Below are 18,963 nucleotides of genomic sequence, written 5' to 3' on the forward strand. Positions count from 1 at the left end.
TCCTTCTCTCAAATGAGGAAATCATTTCTCCTCTCCTATGGCCATGGAATTCAGTTCGTCTTACTCATGAGTCTCTTACCTTCAGGCCTGAGCAACCTCTCCCCAGCAGACTCCTTAGAAAATCCCCCCTCGCTGGGCATGCAGACTGTTGACTCTGAGAGGCTTGTGTCAAGATTGGGCACAGAACCCCGATCAGGGGGCGCCCGGCTCCTTGAGGCACCTGTGTCACCAAGCTCAGCCACTGTAGGGGACACCTGGGATTCTGGTGAGGGTCTTAAGTCCCGGTCCCCACCCCCTGCCTCCAAAGTGCTCGGCAAAGGAGGTGTAGAGCTGCTTAGCACCTGGGGGCTTTGTTCTGGGGAAACACGGCCTAATTGGAAGGGTGGCTGGAAAACGCTCACTGAGTACCTGAAGAGAGGGTGTGAGAAAAAAAATTCAAAATTCATCAGTCCAAAAGGCCTTGCTCCCATCTCCTCCCACCCAATCCCTGCTAGAACAGTTGTACTCACCGAGCATAGCCCTCTAGCAGCTGGGCAAGGCGAGCATAGGTGAGGCGAGACTCAGGGACGCTGATGAAGAAGGGGAAGCCAATATTCTCTGGCCGGCATAGGCCTTTGTGATCTGGCCAGTGAGTCTTCTGACAAACCCTATGAAAAGAATAGGACAATTCTGGGTGGTTCAGCCTCATTTACCCAGGGAGGGAAAAGGGTAACTCTGGGGGGGTGGGGGGGAAGGGGGAAATGAATGTGACTAATTCCAGACATCTCTTGGATGAATAACAGAAGCAGAAGCCCTAGGCTCAGTGGGAAGTATCACCTCTGGGAAGGCCCAGGGGGCAACTGTGTTCAGACAACCAAGGCCAGCAGTGGATGGAAGGGGGCTGGGTGAGGGCCAGGTGGGGGTAGAGGGCTGCCTTACTGGTTGCAGTAGCCGACACGGTAACAGCGGGTACAACGCTTCAATTTCTCGTCTTCAGACTGCTGCTTCTTCTGGCAGGCAGCACACTTGGCAATGGGGATGCTGGGCACCTGAGGACGCTGGAAAAGGATACACAAGATCCTGTCCTCAGCCAGGCCCACTTGTGGATGCAAAGTCCCAATATATCGTCCTTTCTTTTCTTTCCAATTAGATTTTTAATGCCCTCCCTTTCCTTCTAACTGGGTAGTGGGCAAACCAACCTGCTGCACCTGAAGGACTACCACCCGCTCCTTAGCCAGCTCTGGGGACAGCACTTCAAAGCAAAGGAGCAGATCAGTGGGAGAGACGGTGTCCAGTGAGTGGGATGGCAGGAATACACGGTGAAATCGGTTCTTAATCACCTGGTTCAAGGGCAAAAGCACAAAGGTTTCATTCAGCAACCCTACACCCTTTCCCCAAAGCTACTAGTGTGGGGCAAGGCAAATCCCTGATTGCCCCTAGGAATATGGACAGGATGGAGCTCAGACTCAGGGATTCCAGGGACTTCCAGGAGAAAAGAGAAAGGAGGAGGGAAGTAGGAAGACATGGATTGAGGAGAGAGAAAAGGAGGAAGAGGAAGAAGAAAAAGAAGTGGAGGGGGAAAAGAGAGGAAGAGAGAAGACAGAGAGGGGAGATGGAGAGGAAGAGGAAAAGGGGGGAGGAGGGAGAGGGAAGAAGAGGAACAGAGAATGAGGAGTCTCAAAGAGGAGCAAATATCTGTTGGAAAATCGGCTGGTAATTTCTCATTTAATTTGAAGCTGAAAGCTGGGATTCTTTTTGCAGCCCAAACATTATAAAAGTGGGTCATATTTCCATAATGCTTCAAAGTTTACCGAACAATTTCTTCCCACAACCATCTTCTGAGGTTGGTAGTGCAAAGGTTACCTCCATTTTACAGAAAGCTAAATGGCCCATGTCACACAGCTAGCAGGGCTTCCGGTGAACTCTCCACTACACAGGGTTGCTTCCTGTCTTGCGCTGCTCCTAATGCATCCAAAGGGTCATGGGCCTGGGTAAGTTCCACAGTCTCGTGGCTGGCTAATTCCCAGGGCAGAATGGGGTGGGAAGGCAGCAGAGAGCGAGAGCATGATCCCTGGATTTGAATGTCTTCTATTTACAACCTGCATAACTGGGATAACATTTAACCTTCCCCTCTCTAGGTCACAATTAAATGATCTCAAAGATCACATTCAGTTCTAAATCCTACAAACGCAATGGGAGATAGAAGGTACTCCACGGTGAGAGTCAAGTCAAACTCATTTTGTGGATGATGGAGTTATATGGTATATGATGTCACTGGCATGCCTGAATTCCAACAGAAGCTTTAAAAATCACTTCAAACCCCACATCCAAGAAGCCGTTATGACCTAATCCTCAGGGGGAAGTGTGGGGAAAGGAAGAATCACTAATAACTGACACAAGGAGAGACCTTTCTCTTCAAAATACAGCATTCTGTTCTTCATCTCTCTAATACACTTCTTGTGTCATGCTCCCATTAACTTCTCTTTGATACTCTTCTCTAGGTTTCTGTGGTACTCATTCCTCTCTCAGAGTTCTCCTAGCTGTCCATTCCTTCTGCTTCCTTTGGTAGTCAGACCTTGATCTAGGTTATACCCAAGAACTGTAGGGGTCCCCAGGTTCTGGCCTGGGCCCCTTCTCTTTTCTTTCTACACTATTTTACTTGTTCTCATCAGCTTCCATGGATTCAATTATTATTTCTCAGATCTACTGGTCCATCCTTAACCTCTCTGACCTTCAGTCTCACATCTCCAACTACCTATCAGATATTTCAAACTAGATGTCCCATAGACATCTAAACTCAACATGTCCAAAACTGAACTCATTAATTTTTCCCTTCCCTTTTCCTCTTTCTAGCTTTCCTATTCCTGTCAAGGGTACCACCATCCCAGTCACTCAGGCTCACAATCTAGATGTCATCCTCAACTCCTTACTTTCTCTCATCTCCTATAAATCAATCAGCTGTCAAAGTCCTGTCATTTTGCCTTCATAACATCTCTTAGATCTGTCCCCTTTTCTCCTCTGACACTGCCACCATCTTGGAGCATGGTCCTTATCACTTCAATAGCATGACAATAGCATGCTGGTGTGTCTGCCTTCCTCTAGTCTATCCCTACTCTGCTAGAGAGCTGAGGTATAGTACAGTAGAGTCAGTTCCTTGAGTTCATATTAGCTTAGACCTATGGTATCAACAACCTCCCCTCAACCTCAGTGAAGTGACATCACGGAGGACATCTAGCTTTGGCAGTGAGGCCTGACTGATATCTATCAGTCCAAGGTACTTTTGTCCTTGGCTACCAGGCCTTTTACCTATCAGTAAATGTTAAACTTTCATTCATCTCTAACCTCAAACTCAGGCTTTGGCCTTGGCGACAGACTTTCAACCCCTAAATACTTTTCTACCCTTTTCTCTCATTGCCTCTCTAACTGGACATCCCTGATATCCACTCCTTCTTTCCTTTCTACCCTATCACACTATACATGTCACAATAGTATGTCTTCATTGGTCTATTTACACGAGAAAAGAATAGATAAAAGTTCAGAAATGAAACACCAGGGAAAGACTAGTGGGAACGTATAGGAAAGAAAACTACCCAGTTGCAAATTCAAGGATACAACCACATAATCCCAGAGCTGAGGAACCTGAGAAACCATTTAAGTCAAAACTATACCTGAGGATGAACTGCACCTACAATATTCCTAAGAAACGAATATCCTGCTTCTATTTGAAGACATCTGACGACAGGAAATTGCCCACTAATTCCAGCAGCAATTCATTCTACCCGTCAAGGAATTCCGTGTGGAGCCAAAATCTGCCTCCCGGAAACTCCTACCCATTGCTCCTACTCATGCTTTCTAAGCCGAGCAATAAGTCTCATCTGTTTTCTACACATTAGCCTTTCAAAAACCTGCAGACAATGATCACATATAGTCCAAATCTTCTCTTCTCCAAATTAAACATTACCAACCCTGGGCTGGTATGGTCTCCAATACCTTTACTGCCCTTACTTGGACACCCTCTAGGGATCCATGTCCTACCTGCTCTAGAGATCAAGTTAAGAAATTTAAGTTTCCAGACCTACCATGGTCCATGGGACCATGACATAAGAGAAGACTGTGTGATTAATGCTTTATTTCTCACTGTAAAAATAAGAATAAAAAAATGGACCTTCTTTTCTTCTGAATCACATTCACAAAATACAGTCCATAGCAGCCACAAGCCAAGATTCTTGGATTTCTAAGTCTACCCAGCTGGATTTTATGGGCACAGAAAGGCTGAGGATGATCCACTACTAACTAGACCCTGTCAATCAAAAATCAAAATACTGGAATGAACAAACATGTCTTTTACCAATTGGAAGGCATAGGATCACAGAATCTTTAAGCTATCAAGGGTCTAAAGGTTCCTTGGAGATCATCTGGTCCAACTTCCTCACTTTACAAGGGAGGAAACCAAGATCTAATGAAGGTAAATGACTTGCCTAAGGTTACACAAACAGTTAAGCAGAACTGAGTTCTGGAATAAGGTCTCTCTGACTACAAGGCCAGGGCTCTTTCTCCTCTGTGGTCTGAGAGTTACCCTGATATTAGACCTGCTGGCAAAGATGGGGTGGCACTAAGTGGGATGAGTGGAGGGCTTGGGAAACCCAAGCAGTCAACATCAGTCATAGTAGGCACTGCAGATAATGACAGGAACTGAGTATCTCTGTTCTACGTCAAAAGACAGAAAGTATGGAGAAGCTAAAACACATTTTCACGAGGACATGGAAATTCTTAAGCCAAATCCAGAAAAATGAAGGTCCCCAAGATAGCGTATGACCTGAGAAGAAGAAACCTGCCATTTTCTGGTGGAGCCTTTCATACGAAAAACTAGTTTATCTTCAGTAAGAAGTCAGCTGAGATCACAAAGGCTGCCACAGACTCAGACCCTTGCTGGAAATGTGCAGGGGTGCCTGGGGAGCTAGGTTTCTGGGCTGCTGCCTTTAGAGAGTTGATGATAGTGTCCTCAAGTCTTTCTCAGCTTCTGCATTTTTTTTTTGGATGACCAAAACACACTATTCTTTAAAAGCGGCAACCACTGTTCTGCATCTGAAACACTGTGTTCTTGTGGTAAGAGGTTTGGGATTTGTGGTCCACAGAACTCAGCTTCGAATCCTAGGCCAGAAACTACGCTTGTGGCCTTGATCAGGTAAGAGTCAGTAAAAGGAAGCCTCTTCTTCTCTCTATGCTTCGATTCCATCTATAATGAGGGAGTTGGACTGGATGGTCTCGATTTCTTTTGCAGCTCTAAATCCTAGCAACGTCAGGGACCTTCAATGATCCAGACATCTCCTGGAGCTCTCTGACAAAAAGAAAGCTGTTAATAATTTCTTGGTTTGCATTAGTGGTAACTTCAGTCTTCAAAAGTCAAAGGAACCAACATGAGGATATGTTATTCCAGATCCATTTTTACCAACAAGGAGGGACTGTTTGCTGGGCTGGGTATTAGGTGAATCATGGAAGGAAATGACTACTCTGTCTGAGAATTTGTGATAGAGAAGAAATCAGGGCACAGACTGACATGAACTACAGATTTTAGGAAAGCAGATTTCACACAATTCAGGTAGGATCCTAGGACCCAGGCAGAACAGGATGCTCGAGAATGAAGTTCTGAGGACACAAAGGGAAATAATTCCCATGAGAAGGAAACGCAGGACTTTTCTGAAGAGACAGATCCTGTGGACGCACAGGGAACTCTCTAAGCAACATAGATTTTAAAAAGACATATACCAAAGGTGGAAACAAGGGAAAACAGCAAGAAAGGAATAGAAAAGTACACAATAGTCCCATAGAAAGAAATGGAACTGAGGGAAGCTAAAGACATCGAAAAAGGGTCTTCTATTTTCTGAGAAAATGGAAAATCAAAGAAAGAACAAGACCTTTACATGAGGGGAATGGGCCAATTATACCTGATAACAGAGAAAAGGATACTGAATTCTTAGTTTATTTTCTCTTGATTTTGTTTCCTTTGTAAAAGGGAACAACCTTCCTAGTGAGAGAAGAGAAAAGAGATGAGCAGCAGCGGAGAGCCAACCAATACCTAAGATCGGCAAGGCAGTGGACCATGAGACAGCACTGAGCTGCCCCTGAATAATTCTGGCCTCCTGGCCCAGGTGGATTACAGTCCCAGGTCCTGACAGCAGAGGCAGAAGTGAATATCGAGCCTCTAAGAGAACCCTTAAAGAGATCACGGGAAATGGCCAAGGTTTCACGAGACTAGAAAAGGGCCAATTTTCCAATTAAAAAAAAAAAGGCAAATTATAAACCAAGAAGCTTGTCTTCTATTCCTGGGAAAAGTCTAGATTGATCATTAAATAGATGGCTGGCAAATATCTAGAGAGAAAAGCAAGCGGCAATCATGAAGATCCAGCCTGGACTCACAAGGACGGGGGGATGCCGGACTCTTAAACAAGAGCACCATGCTAAGAGATGGGGGAGGGGCGGACAGTCTGCCTGAATCTTAGTAAAGCTTTGGTCAAGTGTCTCCTATCATTCTCACGGAGGAGGATGAGATGTGGATGAATGATAATACAATTAGACGGCTTCAGTAGGTGTTGATGCCAGTGTGTCAGGAGGCTTCGCGCACGACCCGGGGACCAAAGGTCTCACCAGCGGCCTGAACAAAGGCACATATGCGCTCATCCAGTCTGCAGATGGCACAGAGCTGGCAGTCCACCAACTGCACGGCAGGTAATAGCATCAGGATCCCAGGACGTCTTGGACTGGATAAAGCAGGAGTTATTAACTTTTCGGGTCAACGGGCCCCTTGGGGATGGATTTCAGGGGGTCTGTGACTTCAGACGAGAAAAAAAATGGCACCTTTATTTCAATTAACCTCCAACTGAAATATTTCCCTCCATTATGAATGTATGCAACAAAATAGCTTTTTTGAAAAGGAGTCCACAGGCTTTGCCAGACTGCCAAGGGGTCCGTGCCACAAAAAATGAAGGCCCCCCCCAAACTAGAGCACTGGGCTGATTTTAGTTAAGACGAAATTCAACAGGGATAAATGTAAAGCTTTACACCCAAGCAGAAAAGAAATCAACTTTTTAAGTACAATATGGGGGACATTAGCAAGAGACAGACAGGGTTCCGAAAAAGATCTAGGATTTTGGGGGACTGCAAGCTCAACAGGACAGCAAGGTGACGTGGTCAATCCAAAAAGGGAATGCCATATGGAGCCCATTAAAAGGGACACGGCTTCCGGGAATAGGGAAACGTTAGCACCCCTCCACCCTTCCGGATGTCTTCAAGCAGAGTCTGGATGACCACTTGTCAATCTGTCAATTAAACTATCTTGAGGATTCCTTTCACATATGGGGGATGGACGGTATGGCAGCTGTGATCTCTTCCAGTCCTAAGCAAGCATCTATGATTCTGTGAATTGACTTCTATCGCACCCTCCGCCCCCCCACAACCACTCCTCTAGTACTCAGTCCATTAGATGTTTTTTCATTCTTTCTTTATATATGTCAGAAGTCGTAGGGTCCTGTCCCCTATCTTCTTTCTTGGGATTGTTCTTTATACCCACTAATCACACTATTAAGAACTGGGTTTAAATCCAGATTCTAAACATTTATTAACTGTGTGACTATGGGCAAATCACAATTAATAGATCTCAGTTTTCTTATCTTTAAAATGAGGATTATAAGTGACACCTCACAGAACTGCTGTGGAAATAATAGTTTTAACTGTTGTAGTTTGCATCCTATTTGAGAAACATAAGGGATGCTCATGATGGCAATCACAAATTGCTAACCTCAGAGCTCCTAGTCCCAAATTGAAATGGAAATATCCAAACATATTACTAAAATGGAGAAAAGGAATACCTTGGGGGAAGGGGAGGGGTATTAACTTGGGGATAAGGATTACTGGGGAAGAGGGGAGGGGTTCTTTAGATCGAACCTCAGCTAGCCGAAGGCTCTCAGGCTTCACATGAACACTTTGGGCCAGGGAATCGAGCACCTCCATAGCACTGGAGTTTTCTTTGCTGATGCTCACCAGGAACTACAAGGAAAGAATACTAGAGTCAGGGATGGAAGGGGACAGAAGGCAGCATGGCTGGGATGAGGGAAGAAGGCTGCAGGCTCTGGGTCCCAGCACAGCGGTACAGGGGCTGCTCACCTTGACAGGCTTCTTGTGTGGCTCCTTGGCAAAGTAGTACACGGTGAGCACTTTCTGTTTCTGAGGCAGGGGGACAGGCAGGTACAGGAATGGGTCGAAAGTGATGGAGACCTGAAACCACCCAGCAAATATCAATGAACAAAGAAGCTCTCACCTTCTACACCGAGTCACAGAAGTTGCTGTGTGCTTGAGAATGAGCGTATCTTCCCTGTCTCTCCTGCGTACCCAAACTACTCTTCCTAAATGGAATTCCTTGACTCAGGAATCCAAGATCTCAGAATCAATGGATTTAGGACAGAGAAGGAAATCAGGAGGTCATCTAGTCAAATGCCCTTAGTTTACAGAGAGTAAAATGAAGCCCAGAGATGATAACAGCACTAGCTAACACTTATATAGTGCTTACTAGGTGGGAAGAACCATGCTAAGTGCTTTACAATTATTATCTCACTTGATTCTCACAGAAGCCCTGGAAGTTAGGGGCTATTACGATCCCCATTCTATACATGAGGAAACTGTGGCAGACAGGTTAGCACTTTATCCAGGGTCACACAGCTCACGAGTGTCTTGAGGCCCAGTGCTCAGTGTACTGTGGCACTCTGTAGTCCCCAGAGAGGTGGGCTGCCTTTTCAAAGGTCACATACAGCCTGTGCATGGCATCACAATTCCAATGGCCGGCTCCTAAGGCACTGCAGTGTTGACTCCCCCATGGCCAGGCACTGGAGGCTCTGCGCCGTGTGGGCCCACCTCAGCTCTTCCTGTCTCTCCCCCTTTGTGCCAGCAGACCTGCTTTCCTCATTCCCCTCCCCGCCCACTCACCGGCTGATTTCTGCCTCCAAACTCTTCTGCTGTTCTTCCCACCCAGACGTAACATGGGTTAGAGCCTTGGATTTGGAGTCAGAGGAGCAGGGGTTGAATTTAAACCCTGTACTTGCTCCTCACATACTTAGGCAAGACACTGGACCTCTAGGGCTGTTTCTTCTCCAGTCAAATGAGGGGGTGGGACAAGATGACCTTTAAGGCTCCTTTCAACTCTACAGCCTAATGATGCCTTCCTCTCTCTGCCTAGTCAAAATATTATACATTATTTATGAACTCTTGTCTGTTCTATCTTCTCTGTGAAGGTTTCACAGATGACTGGGCCATGGTGATCTCTCCAATCTTTCAGGATCACTGAACCTTAGATGTCAGATGATATCTAAAGGAGTTAACAACTCTCATGTTTCTTATTTTACATTTTTTTTACTCCCACAAAACTTTTAAAACTTTTTTTCAATCAAAAAACATTAAGTCTTTTCATTCCAACTCCTCCCACTTGGGGGTGGGGAGGAGAAAAAACCAAAACCCTTGTATATGCACAGTTAAGCAAAAATTCCTGTACTGGCTGTGCTGAAAATGCATGTCTCATTCTATATCTTGAGTCCATCACCTCTGTGAAGAGGCAAACACTTCCCATTTTACAAAGGGGGAAACTCAGGCCTGGAGACTCGCCCAAATTCAGAAAGACAGGTCCTAAGTAGAGAGTACTCTGACTTCAAATCCGGGTGGGCTGAGTTTCCTTCTACCTCTCCATAGTGCAGGTGAGCACTGGGTTGGGCACAGAGCAGCCTAAAGTAAAATACTTCAATGGCTGATTGATTCTGGTCAGACTGATCTCAATCCCCTACTCTAGGCTTTTTGGGGAACCCTGCCCACCTTGGAACACACAGGGCACACAAGCTTTGACTTGTACTGTCCGTGAAACAGATCCACAATGAACGAGTCGTTCCTCATTTTGTGCCGTTGCCAAGCCTCCTGAGCAACCACCTGGAGAGGAGCAGAGAGGAGAGCATTCAGCCATAGGGCCTCTCAAGGTTATTCCCTACCTATTCTCCAAGCACACTCACTTCATCGGGACGTCCATCAGAGTCCACGGTCTCTGTGTAGGGTTTATTCTGGATTCGGTTCAGGTCCTCATGCAGGCCATCCAATAGGAAGGCCATGAACTCCTGAGCATCATGCTGAGCATAGCCAGTGAACTGGCTGGCCTTGCTCGCCACAATAGCCTAGGGAAAGAAACACAAACTTCATTTCTCCATTACTTTCAGAATGACAAAGCCCTCCCCTCCAAGGGAGCTGGGGCACAGGTTATTATCCCCATTCATTCTACGGATGAGGAAACTAAGGCTCAGACAGGGAAGTGACTTGTCTAGGGTCAAAAAGCTACTAAGCTGCAGACTCAGGATTCAGACCCAATTTTCCTGATTCTAAGCCCAGCCTTCTTTGTCATGCATCATACTGTGTGTTAACATGAGACAATACGCACAATCTCACTGCCAACACACAGGGTTAAACCAAAGCTAAATGGGAAAATAGTCATGACAATACCTGACCTTTATACAGCCTTTGCCTTAAGTCACACAACTAGTGACTGGGAGAGCAGAGCCTCTCCTGGGGCTCTTTTGTGTGCGGGTGGGGGCAGACCACTTCGAGGCCAGAGAGATCAGGACGTGGGAGAGCTCACCTTCAGCTTGGAAGGCTGAAAGGCGTGGTGGGTGCCCTTCCACAGTGCTCGCAACAACACTGCAAAGCCAATGGCCAGTCGTCCCCCTGTGCCCAGAGGATTGCTGTAGTTGATCTCTGCCTCAAAAGAACGATCTAGAAACACCAGGAAAGAAGAATGAGAGGACGACTGTGAAGCAGAGCAAACAGGGCCCAACAACCCCCACACCTCAGCCTTCTCCTTAGCTTGGCCTCACCATGGAAGTAGTCTCGCAGCTCTCGGGTATTGGACAGGGACTGGATGACACTATTCATGAAGCAGGTATTGCCCAAATTGACAAGGCCTGTGAAACCAGGCAAGCACACCTTCTTCTCTTCTTCCTCCTCCTCTTCCACACTCTCACTGCTCATGGGGCTGTGAGGCATGGGGGGGACCATGCAAGTAGGCTTGGGCTGTGAAGGGTAAACGAACAGTGTGGTGAGCATGGAGGATCTCAAAGCTGCACGGCTGCCACTCACCCACTACCACCATCCGGTCTCTTACTCACTGAGGCAAGGGGGGGCTCTGGCTTCAGGGCCACATGTTCCGGGGGAGAGCGGGCTGCCACACTGTCTAGCCCTGATTCTTCAGTCCGGGCCTTCACCTTCTCCTTCTCCCCAACTCGAGCTTCTTCCTGGCTGGCCAGAGGGGAGCCACCAGGTGGGGCTGCATCCAGGGGGGTTGGGCCTGTCGGCATGGCAACCTTTGCACCACCCACTGCACCTTAAAAAGGGGGAATGGGGGGCTGGTGGTTAGCAGCATATGGAGGGGAGGGGAGCAAGATCTTTCACAATAGCCAGGAAGACCCTGTTCCCCAGCTGCCTGACACAAAGGGCAGGATTTACAACAGTTACAGAAGCTGATGAGGGGACACAAGAGAAAGTAAGGGAAAGAAGGTGGCAATTCAATGGGGGAGAGAAAGCCAAGTGGGAAGGATGACAGTACACAGAACTAAGATGGAGATACAGGAGAAATCAACTTGGAGGTAAGGGACAGAAGGAAAACTGACAGAGAAGAGCAACCTAGGCTGAACACTTGAGGAGACATATAAGGAGAGCTGTGGGAAGGGCAGGGGAGACACGAGGGGAGCTCGGGGTGCAGACCTCGTGTGGCTGGGGCCTCAAGGCCACCCCAGCGCTGACTCTGCCGCTTCCTGAGGCAGATGTCAATTCGTGAGGATGTGAAGTGATACACACACTGCTCTGGTTGAATCATGTTCCTGTTCCACAAACAAAAGGTGAGGTCTGTAGATATCCCCTCAGCTGCCCAGTCTCACCCAAGTACCAGGCAATACCAGTCCTAACATCACTGTTCCCATGCCTCTTCCACCCTCTCAAAGGCCCCTCAACCCCTGGGGTAGAGACAGGAGTGAGGTTGGAAGTTGGAAGCTCCATCAAAATGCCAAATCAGGGGTCCTGGATACATTAATCCTCAGTCCAGCCCATCCTGAAAAAAAGAGGGTATCTGGGGTGGGTGAGACTATACCTGAGTTTCACCTGCCATCGGAAGATAGTATGTGGTCCACAGTCTGGGTGCAGCCGCAGAAAGTTCACATCACTGGAAAGGCATCAAGATAAGAGGGGGTCTGTCTATGTCCCTCTTATTTCCCTGTCACTGACTGCTTCCCTCAGCCACCCACACAGACCCACCTGGTCTGGAAAACAAGGGTGAAGTCTTGTTCACGAAACAGCACTCGAGAAGTCTTGCGGCAGATCTCCTTTACATAGACATGTACAACCACTGAATCTGGACCCTTCTCATAGGAGTCATTCTTCACAAATGTCAGGCTCACCATGGGCTCTGGCTCTGTGCAGACCCCCATAGTTAGACTTGCCACAGACTTTCTTTGCCAACCACTATCATGATCACCACCAAATTCTACCCTCATCCTCTCAGGTCAAAATTAAGTTCCTTGCAGGCTGTTACAACTGAGTCCCCACAAAAGTTAAGAGCCACTCTGAACATTACTCTTCCTCAATCGTTATCTCAAGTCACCTGTGTCCACACGCCCCTGAGCCAACTCCCAAGATGTCTCACCCATACCCTCAGCTGTAGTTTCCAAAGTTGCCGTCGCTGCCTCCTCCTCTTTCTGGTCCCCTTCTCTACCCTGGGGGAGGGCTGGGCAGGCCATCTCATTCTGGTGGGGTATCTTCTCCCCTTCCAGGGTATCCTCTAGAGAAGGGGCCTGATTTTCCTCTTGACTGGACTGTTGAGTATGATGAGCCATCAGGGATGGCTGCTGTGGCCTCCCAACAGATGCTTCAGGCTCTGCTGAAACAGGCTGTTCATGGGGAAAATGTGGATCAGCACTTAAAACCATCATGGACTTAATCCTAAAGCACTTCCCAGTGCAGGGGGAAGAGAGCTCCAAGATAAAGACCCACTTTCCTCCATCCCGTAGCCCTCACCTGAACTGTGGGCTCTGCTGAAGAGGGAGAACCATCACCTCGAGGCCCTGGGGTGCTCCTGGAGGCCTCCCCCTCAGCAACACCCCGAAGGTGCACCGCCCGCTTGGCACTGGGCCCCGCCTGGGCTCCAGGGCTTGCTCCTGCGCCTGCTTCGCCTCGGCCCTGAGCTCTCTTCTGATTTCGTGACTCTTGCTTCCCTCTTTGAGGCTCTGGGCTAGACCCAGCTTCTGAAAGACTAGGGGGCAGCTCTTGTCCATTTTCTTTGCAATGGGCTCCAGCTCCTAAATCCTGGCTTATAGGCTTCTTTTTCTGCAAAAGACACCTAAATATTAGATGCTTTCCGCTCAGAGTTTCCTGATACTTCATCCCACCTTTTCACTCTTCCCCCAGGCCCTAAGCTGAAAGGCCTACCAGGAGGCAGGGCCAGTTCCGAAGTGGAATCTTCTTATGCAGTAATAACTGCAGGACACCACCCTTTCGGGCCTGGACCTTGCTGCAGGAACTTTCAATCTCCTCATAGAAGATGCAGCTCCACTGCCGGCCATCTAAAGGGGACAAGCAATAGGAACTACTGATACTTCTAGACCTCCCCCTTTACCCTGTTCAGTAGCTCCCAATCTCTGCTCCCCCTTAATTTCTCAGTTAAAAGCTCTTGGTAGTAAATGGCACAGCGAAAAGGAAAAGAGAGGGCAAACAGACATAAGTGGCCTGTCTTGGGAATCAGATCTGCTTCATTCTGTGCTCATTACAGGAATACACACATTCGCACGCCCCAAGCCTGGAGGTCATACCTGGTAACTGCACCACACAGTCTGTATCCGTGAAGGCCGCATCTATCTCTTCTATCCGCAAGGGCCCAGACCCCAGATGCAGCTTTACAATCACTTCATCTGCATTTTGCTTCCAATCTAGCTGCAGTTCAACTAGAGATAAGATCACAGAGGCTCCCATGGGATTCCTGAGGCACCAGGCAGAACCTACTGCTACCCCAGACATTGCTTGCGCCAGCCTGAGATAGGCGGTACATTCACTCACGGCAGTCTTTCATATCCTTATCTTTGCACCTGGGCCCTGAGCGCACTCAGAGTCAAGTGAGAAGACAAACTCCTCCTCCCTCAATTACTCACCTTCCTTGAATTCTGGCTCCTCTCTTAAGGGACATGTTTCCAACCCTGGAGCAGGCACTGAAAGCAAAGGCAAGGGCAGGGAGATGAGGTCAGGAATGAAGGAGACCTCCCATGTGCTGGGGGTGCATGGGGGTGGAGGCCAGAGTAAGGGAGAAGACACAAAGGCCTATCTGAATGCCTGCTCCCCTTCCACAAGGACCCCTCTGCCCCTCACTGCTTCTGGGCTACAGAGCCACTCAATCCGGGAGCTTAACTCCATAAAACCTGCAACTCAGGACCAATCGATAACTTCTCTCTTCCTCCATTTCACGACGAAGTAGACAAATCGTTAGTGGGAGGGGACTCTAGGACCAACTGTTCCTATTTCTATAGGACTTGAAGGTTTACATAGATTTTTTCCCAGTATAGCCCTAGTAGGAATGGGTCTGAGGTTCAGAGAACAGTGAATGATCCATGGCCACACAACTGAGACTTAAGCTCAATCTCCTGACTTTAACTCTAGTACCCTTTCTACTGTATCATGCTAGTTCTCTGTCCCACTGGAATGAAGGCAGGAGCTGGGTTGGCTTTGAGAAATGAGATGCCCATCCTATCACCAACCACTCGCTTAGAGGATAACTCATAAATCAATAAATAGAGAAGGATAAAAGGGAGGACCACCTTAAACCCACCAGCTGCCCAGTTTCCAGGGCCCCTTCTTTGGGGGACACAACAGCCTTTCCCACATCTGGCTCCCACCTCTCTTGGGCTCCCCATCCTTGCTCTCTTGGTTTACACGATCCTTCTGTTTCTTCTTGTTGGTGGCATCCTCCAGCCCCTGGGGGCATCTTCGTTGGCCTGTAGCACTAGCCCCTCCGGACATCTTGAGCCGCTTGCTTGACACCCAGAATCCACCGGGGTCAGTGATGGAGTCTGGGTCAGGGGTTCGACGTTTTCTTCCTGGCCCAGCTATCTTGGCGACTCTCTGTGGCCAAACTCTCCAGTGAGGAACAAATGATCTAAGGAAAAATGGGCCCTAGTCACTCACTGCTAAGTTCTAGGAGGTAGTCTTAATACTAACCACCAAAGTGGGGAAGTATCCCAACTTTTGTATGGCTTTTGTTGGGACATTCTTCAAGTTCCTCTCCTAGGCCAGAACATGTATAAAAAAGGCAAGGGTGACAAGTGAACAAAGTGGCCCAGGGTACACATTCCTACGGGGCTGAGCTGGATGTCGGGCTTTTGCACAGGGCTATTCTGAGGTGCAGGTGAATGATACAGGCAGCTGCAGGCCCCTTTGGCTGTGGCTCCCAAACTGCCCAGTGCTGTTTGATTAAGGTAAAGGCTCCAGCCTCATCTGCTTCCTTTGCAGATACCAAAAGCTGCTGTAAAACAGCAGAGAAAAGAGTCAAGGAAATATCAGCTTCTAGTCCCTGCAACCCTGGGTCCAACCTGAGCACAAGAGCTCTAGGGGCTGTTACCCAGTCCCTCTGTCTTTAGCAGGGCTTCACTCCCTAGTAAAGAGAGACTGCCACACAAAGGCAGGCCACACCCACATACTATTCCTCCTACCAGTTTGGAGAACTGCTCTGGCCAGAACTCCACTCCCACCTTCCTTGTTCCACATGCCCATGGAGGGGGATAAGGAATGGGGTATGGGGAGGGCAGGAAGGCCTCAGGTCCATTCTGTTTCAATTTCACTCTGTTGCTTAGTCATCTAAGTACATGCCAACTTATCAGCAGGAGTGGGAGGCCCAGTTTCCACTGCTAATAAGCGGTTAGACCTGGGTGCTATCTCAAAGTACAATAGAACCAGTAGGGTAGGCTGAGGTAGAGACATGAACATAGCATTCCCTGCACCATTCTGCAAGAGCCCAGGCTACACACGTGCAAATAGATGTCCCTGGACACTGAGCATGAAACCCACTCTAAGCTCCTGAACATAGCTCCCGTAACAAAGCAACACACCAGAACCAGGCCCGCCCACCTCCCTCTGCAGCCAATTCTGAGCCTTCTTCCTGTTTCCCATAAAGTGTTTCTCAGGCTTCTGAAGTGATGTGGGAGTGGGAAAGGGCAGAAGAAAGGAGGGACCACAGCAAGCTACATGAGGTCTAGGCAGATAAGACATCGAGTTGGAGGAACTAGCACCTTTTCCTTCCACAAAGGGCAGGCCTGCCCAGCCCAACATCTCCAGGACTGTCCATAGCACTCATGCTAGGTAGAACAAGATAAGATGACCTTTGACATGCCTTCCAACTTCTTGAGATTCTAATATTTGGAGATCCTTTCCCTTTTTCCTTTCCAAAGGAATCATCTGGTGCCCAATATATCTCAGTCTCTTTGGGCCCTCAAGTTTCCTTCTCCCACTCCCACAAGTTTTGACAGCTCCATGTAGCCTTTGCAAAGCACTCTCTGCTCTTCCCCATCAGAGCCCCTAGCCTAAACGATTTCAGATGCCTAGAGAGGTACAGAATTGTCAAGACCCTACGGGTCTAAGGAACAATATGAAGCCTTCTAACTATACTTCTCCCTCAATCTACTCTAGCTTCCAATTATTAAAACTAAAGCCACTAACTCAACAGAGCTGAGGTACTTCTTTCCAGTCCCTCAAACCACAACACCAAAGGCTCATGAAAGGGGAAGGTCCCAGTTTCTGTGCCTATCCGTCAGCCTCTTTCTATATTGCCTCTTTTCAAGGCAGATGCATTAAGGGAGAAGCTGCTGATCCACAGATACAACATATAAGAGAGGGGATGGAGTCAAAAGGGAGGCACTTACTACTACAGGTTTAACAACATGAGAAACGTTGGCACATGTGTTACCACCCTTTGCACTGACAGTTGACATTCTCCCTACTCGGGCACTACTCCTCACTCGCCTCATCTACCTGGTTCATTCATCCATTCAACAACCATTTACTAGGCACCTACTATGTGCCATATACTGTGCTGGGCTCTGGGGATACAAATACAAAAATGAAACAGTCCCTACCCTCAATGTGCTTATATTCTAACGGTTCTGATTCCCTAGTAGAAAGAGCCTGGAACCTATGATACAACTAGTGTACTGGTGTCCCCCATGACGACAATGTTCTGCTGCCACTTCTGAGCTTCCTTCATGACTCACCTCAAACCCTACCTCCTGAAAGAGGCTTTTCCTGGTCCTCCTCCTCCCCCACTTCCATCAGTACCTTTCCTCGGAGACTGCCCACTATCTGGTATGTACCGAGTTACTGACATGACATCTCTCCCAATAGAATGTGGGGCGTTTGAGGGGAAGAACGATGTTGTCGTCCTGTTCTGTATCCCCAGTGTCTGGCACATAGAGTAACCAGTTCCTAAATGCCTGCTGACTGACTACATCACTGACACAGGATGACCTGGGTTGAGAACTGCCTCCTGACATGACCAAGTAGTATCCTTACCCTCACTGACCTATTCTTCCCTTCTATCAATGATGCTCCAGACTCACCTTTTGCAGGTCTCCCCTGACTGTCACCTAATTCCAGTACTCAATACTTTCTTTCTTCTAAGTTTCACCAGATACTTAATCACAGGGTTGCCTCTTGATGTAGCTAATCTTTGTCACGGATCTGTGCCCATACTAATGCCACCGATGGATTTGTGGTCCAGATTCCTTCACCAATGCCCAGCATGGGGCTCTGCACACACGAGAGAATATTCCACCTATGACGCTGAGGAAAGCTCTGTCTTTTCCTAAGAGGGCTTCCCTGCCATCCTCCCACACACCAGTGTTGGCCCTGCTTTCCCTAACGATAAGGAGAAGGTGCACACAGCAGAGAAGGCCGAGAGAAAGCAGCTCAGAGCCTCCCCCCTGGAGATCCTCGGAAAGCGGGTGTCTCAAATCGGCACGGGGAGGCATGATTAGTACGGGGCCGGGAGGGGGCAGGGAACTGGCCGCGGCTGACCCTGCTGTCAGTCTCAGCCTCGGTCCTAGGGCTCTCCCTTCGGGGGATCTCGGAGCCGAGGTCCGGGCCCTCTTCTTGGTGTGTTTTAGTGATTGTTACTAAGGGCCTCGGAGGCCCGGGCGGGCCCACGCGACGGGCTGACCGATCTCAGCTCTCCAGCTGGAAGCCTTTCTGGGCCCTGACTTCGCCTACCAAGCGCCAAGAGTCTCTTCGGCTGGGAGTCTGCCTTCCCCCTTCTCCTTCCTCCGGGACGCCCGGCTTTCCTTCCCACGGCCGGCGGACAGAGCCGCCTCCTCCCGAGCCCGGCCTAGGGCGGAGGAGGGGGCGGGGACGGCGGAGGAGGGGCCGGCCCCGCCCCCCCAGCTGGGGGACTGGGCTCCCGGCCTCCCGGCCTCTCGGGTCCCCGGGCCGGCTCCCCGTGACCTTGGGCTCGGCAGGAGCAGGCGGGCGGGCGGGCTGCGCGGCGATACGCCGCGGGCGGCCCCGGCTACTCCGCCCCGAGCGGCAGGGGCCTCCCTCACACCCTCACTCACCGAGGCCGCCGCCGCCGCCAGCCCTGCTCTCAGCTCTCCGGGCCCCTTGGCAACCCGCTCCCGGTTCCGGTTCCGGCGTCGGCGTTGGTTCCGGTTCCGGTCCGCCCGCTTCCCTACGCCTCCCTCGCCCCGTCCCTCCCCCCCCGCCCGGCGCCGCCGCGGCCGCCGCTTGTTTTGTTTCGACTAGAAGTTGCGGCGGCGGCGGCGGCGGAGGGAGGAGAGAGCGAGCCGGTGACGCACTTCCGGGAGAGGTGCGGAGGGGGCTAGGGGCTAAGGAGAGGGAGGGAGGGATGGAGGGAGGGAGGGAGGCCGAGGCCACGTGACCCGCCGG

At 49.3% G+C, this 18,963-nt stretch overlaps 1 protein-coding gene across 5 annotated transcripts in view; it reads right to left on the reverse strand.

Annotated features, from left to right (window-relative positions):
- USP19 (ubiquitin specific peptidase 19) overlaps positions 1-18,749 on the reverse strand; it is a 28,293-nt gene extending 9,544 nt beyond the window's left edge. For 3 of the 5 annotated variants that reach the window (XM_036738041.1, XM_036738038.1, XM_036738036.1), the window contains exons 1-21: positions 18,633-18,749; positions 14,931-15,190; positions 14,193-14,249; positions 13,857-13,988; positions 13,477-13,610; positions 13,066-13,374; positions 12,701-12,938; positions 12,307-12,463; positions 12,143-12,214; positions 11,761-11,876; positions 11,166-11,380; positions 10,875-11,070; positions 10,640-10,773; positions 10,023-10,181; positions 9,832-9,942; positions 8,140-8,250; positions 7,921-8,022; positions 1,179-1,319; positions 919-1,037; positions 510-647; positions 80-408 (exon numbers count right to left, since the gene is read on the reverse strand). In XM_036738041.1, the coding sequence (XP_036593936.1) occupies positions 80-408; positions 510-647; positions 919-1,037; positions 1,179-1,319; positions 7,921-8,022; positions 8,140-8,250; positions 9,832-9,942; positions 10,023-10,181; positions 10,640-10,773; positions 10,875-11,070; positions 11,166-11,380; positions 11,761-11,876; positions 12,143-12,214; positions 12,307-12,463; positions 12,701-12,938; positions 13,066-13,374; positions 13,477-13,610; positions 13,857-13,988; positions 14,193-14,249; positions 14,931-15,054 (3,094 nt within the window). In that variant the 5' untranslated portion in view covers positions 15,055-15,190; positions 18,633-18,749. Of the gene's footprint in view, positions 1-79; positions 409-509; positions 648-918; positions 1,038-1,178; positions 1,320-7,920; positions 8,023-8,139; positions 8,251-9,831; positions 9,943-10,022; positions 10,182-10,639; positions 10,774-10,874; positions 11,071-11,165; positions 11,381-11,760; positions 11,877-12,142; positions 12,215-12,306; positions 12,464-12,700; positions 12,939-13,065; positions 13,375-13,476; positions 13,611-13,856; positions 13,989-14,192; positions 14,250-14,930; positions 15,191-18,291; positions 18,491-18,632 lie in introns of those variants that run through there. The other 2 variants (XM_036738039.1, XM_036738037.1) reach the window with 2 other exon arrangements.
- Positions 18,750-18,963: the final 214 nt, after the last annotated feature.

This window comes from Trichosurus vulpecula, chromosome 9, assembly GCF_011100635.1.
Source record: "Trichosurus vulpecula isolate mTriVul1 chromosome 9, mTriVul1.pri, whole genome shotgun sequence".
NCBI lineage: Eukaryota > Metazoa > Chordata > Mammalia > Diprotodontia > Phalangeridae > Trichosurus > Trichosurus vulpecula.